At 38.7% G+C, this 2500-nt stretch overlaps 1 protein-coding gene across 1 annotated transcript in view; it reads left to right on the top strand.

Annotated features, from left to right (window-relative positions):
• The window catches only part of LOC138019087 (uncharacterized), a 39621-nt gene that overhangs the window by 14548 nt on the left and 22573 nt on the right, over positions 1-2500 (top strand). The window contains exon 5 of the mRNA XM_068865756.1: positions 2151-2303. Within this exon, the coding sequence (XP_068721857.1) occupies positions 2151-2303 (153 nt within the window). The remainder of the gene's footprint in view (positions 1-2150; positions 2304-2500) is intronic.

The following is a 2500-nucleotide window of genomic DNA, read 5'->3' as shown; positions in this document are numbered from 1 at the left end:
CGTGTTACAGGTTCTGAAAATGTCATGTTTCTATCTATTTCTTTCCTAAGATGGTGATTAGCGTTAAATTGGTTAGATATGTTAGGCCCCATACATGAATACCATATGTAAAAAAAAAAAAATCAAAAGGAATAGATTAGCGAATAACCAAGCACATTATATCAATGTTAACGTAGTATCTTAGTTTAGAAAGAATGCCAACAGTTTTTGACAGGTTTAGGCACAGTTCATCAATGCGATTCTTCCAGGTCAGGTTTGGGTCAAAGGTAATTCCGAGGTATAGTACAGTAGGAACTTGTGCGTAATATTTACTCCATCAATTCCATCAAATGAAAAGACTGAATATAGAGTTTCGGCTTTCTAGAGTGGCAGAGAATATAATTAGTCTTTAAAGACGCCAGGTACTAATCTGTTGGAGATTAGACGAGAGTGAATGAGTGGGCCGGTGAATCAATATATAAATGAGTAGGTAATCTTTAGGTTTCCTTAAGCTGGTGGGTGAAAAATCCATTTCTTAAGTCACGTTATTTTGCAAAGAGTTGTGGAACTCTTTACCACGGAAGTTACTACATTCAAACGTCAATGAAGACGTCCTTTTTTCAGGCTGGCGTATTGTTAGTTACTTCCTGAGTACGTTAATAGCGGAGCTCCGCGCGTGCTGAAGGTTCGCGCGCGCGGAGCACCATTGTTAAGAAAATATGTTAATCCATCGATGCGAGAAATCTTGTTTTTATAGCCATGACGTCATCAACCTTCCTTTCGTACATACGTACGTACGTCCGTCCGTCCGTCCGTCGCCCACCCCTCCATGTATGCCAATGTGACCAGTATCATGATAGTTTACCGCATACATCTTTCATATTAGACAGCCATCTTTTGATCATTTGACACTTGTCAAAACAAGATATCCACTGACCAGTATCACGTGACCATATCGCAGGCTTAGGCTCGGAGCTCACCGAGGTCAGCTGTTTTTTTTTTAAAGTTGACCGCTGACCAGGTACTGGTTTTCGATTGGATTGCTAGCTCAACCCAAGTTAACTTACCTGTACATAAGCGAGGCTTCATTTCTCGCGCGCTTTCTGTGGCTCGTCGCGGCTACAAGGCCATACTACATCAACGAAAGTTTTTGCAAAGTCAACGCTTTTCATGTTCAGGTGGAAAACGGTTTGGAAGATGTTTTCTTTCGGCATTTTTGGCTGGTTTTAATCCAGTTTGACATATCATTTCTGTGGGCCACACTGGACTGACAAGAAAAAATTGTCCTTATGTGAAAAACACGTACTCGCAATGAGTTCTCTTAAAATTAGAGGGAAATCTCTCCAGCTTGTGTTTTCAAACGTTTGTGTAAAGCACCCAAACCGTGCGTTATTTAAGTGTTGGAGCAGATCGTGTTTGAAGTTCGTCTTTTCTTAGTTGCTTGTTTCTTTCGTTCTTTGCCGTATTTTGCCGATCCTTGTACCAGGCCAACCTGGCGTGTTTCAATGAAATGTATCAAAATGTGAATGATCTTGTACAATTTCAGAGATAAAGTGGAATAAAGTACATCAGTAAAACTCTTCTTTGACCTTGACTGACAAAGTTGTTTTTATGTCTTCTAATTTTAGCGTGATTCCTTTTCGCTAGCTATTGACAGTTGACTGTGAAATGGATTTTTCCTTTCCCATGCGCTCGCTGAGGTTGTGCTTCTTTTCTTTTCAAACTCATGCGATTCAAGAAAAAATTATTGCCAAACTGGTGAATTGCAAAGTAAATTCCACTGGAAAAACCGATGTCGCGCTCATCGCTTCGTGATTCATGCGATATCGGTAATTAGCGTAAAATTTACCGTGGAATTCACTAGTTAGGCAATGAATTTTTCTGTAGAAGAAAGCAAAGAACATGATTTAATTATTAAAGCAGCAACCGGTAACATCAAAACGTGGGCAATTCGAAACCTTTTATTTTCACAAACCACACAGGCAGGAAGAATAAATGACCAGGGAGCTCCGCTTTTAGGCTTGGCTAAATCTATATATTATCGAAATATCATTTTATTCTATACTTTACATTTTGTAATGTGCAATAAGTCATTTATTATGGATATCGCGTTGAAGAAATGATTACCCGGTAGATATTATTGTTAATAATATTATTCTTTTCAATTTCAGAATTGTAGAAATAGTGACATCATCTCCTATAGGTATGCATCTCACTGCTCTGCAGTATTATGCAGGAGTCTACTACAAAAACATCACATGGTATCCTAGCCAATATCAAGTCGGACAGCAGTCGTTCTGCTTCAAAGCCGTTGACTCCAGTGGGTAAGGTGATAGTTGAGTAACAAAGCAGAATTCTAAAAGACTCTTCTCGTTCGATTTTATTTTACTCTACGGAATTGACTAAAACACAAGTAAAATGTTTCTTTAGAATTTTCACAGTTTGCTATCCATATCTATATGCATAGGTATAGTGCTTCCGGGAGTCGATCTATTGCTCCCATTACTTTTAATAGGTCATA

Source organism: Montipora capricornis, chromosome 2, assembly GCF_036669925.1.
Source record: "Montipora capricornis isolate CH-2021 chromosome 2, ASM3666992v2, whole genome shotgun sequence".
NCBI lineage: Eukaryota > Metazoa > Cnidaria > Anthozoa > Scleractinia > Acroporidae > Montipora > Montipora capricornis.
The sequence above is the reverse complement of the archived record's forward strand: the minus strand, read 5'-3'. Positions and strand labels throughout refer to the sequence as shown.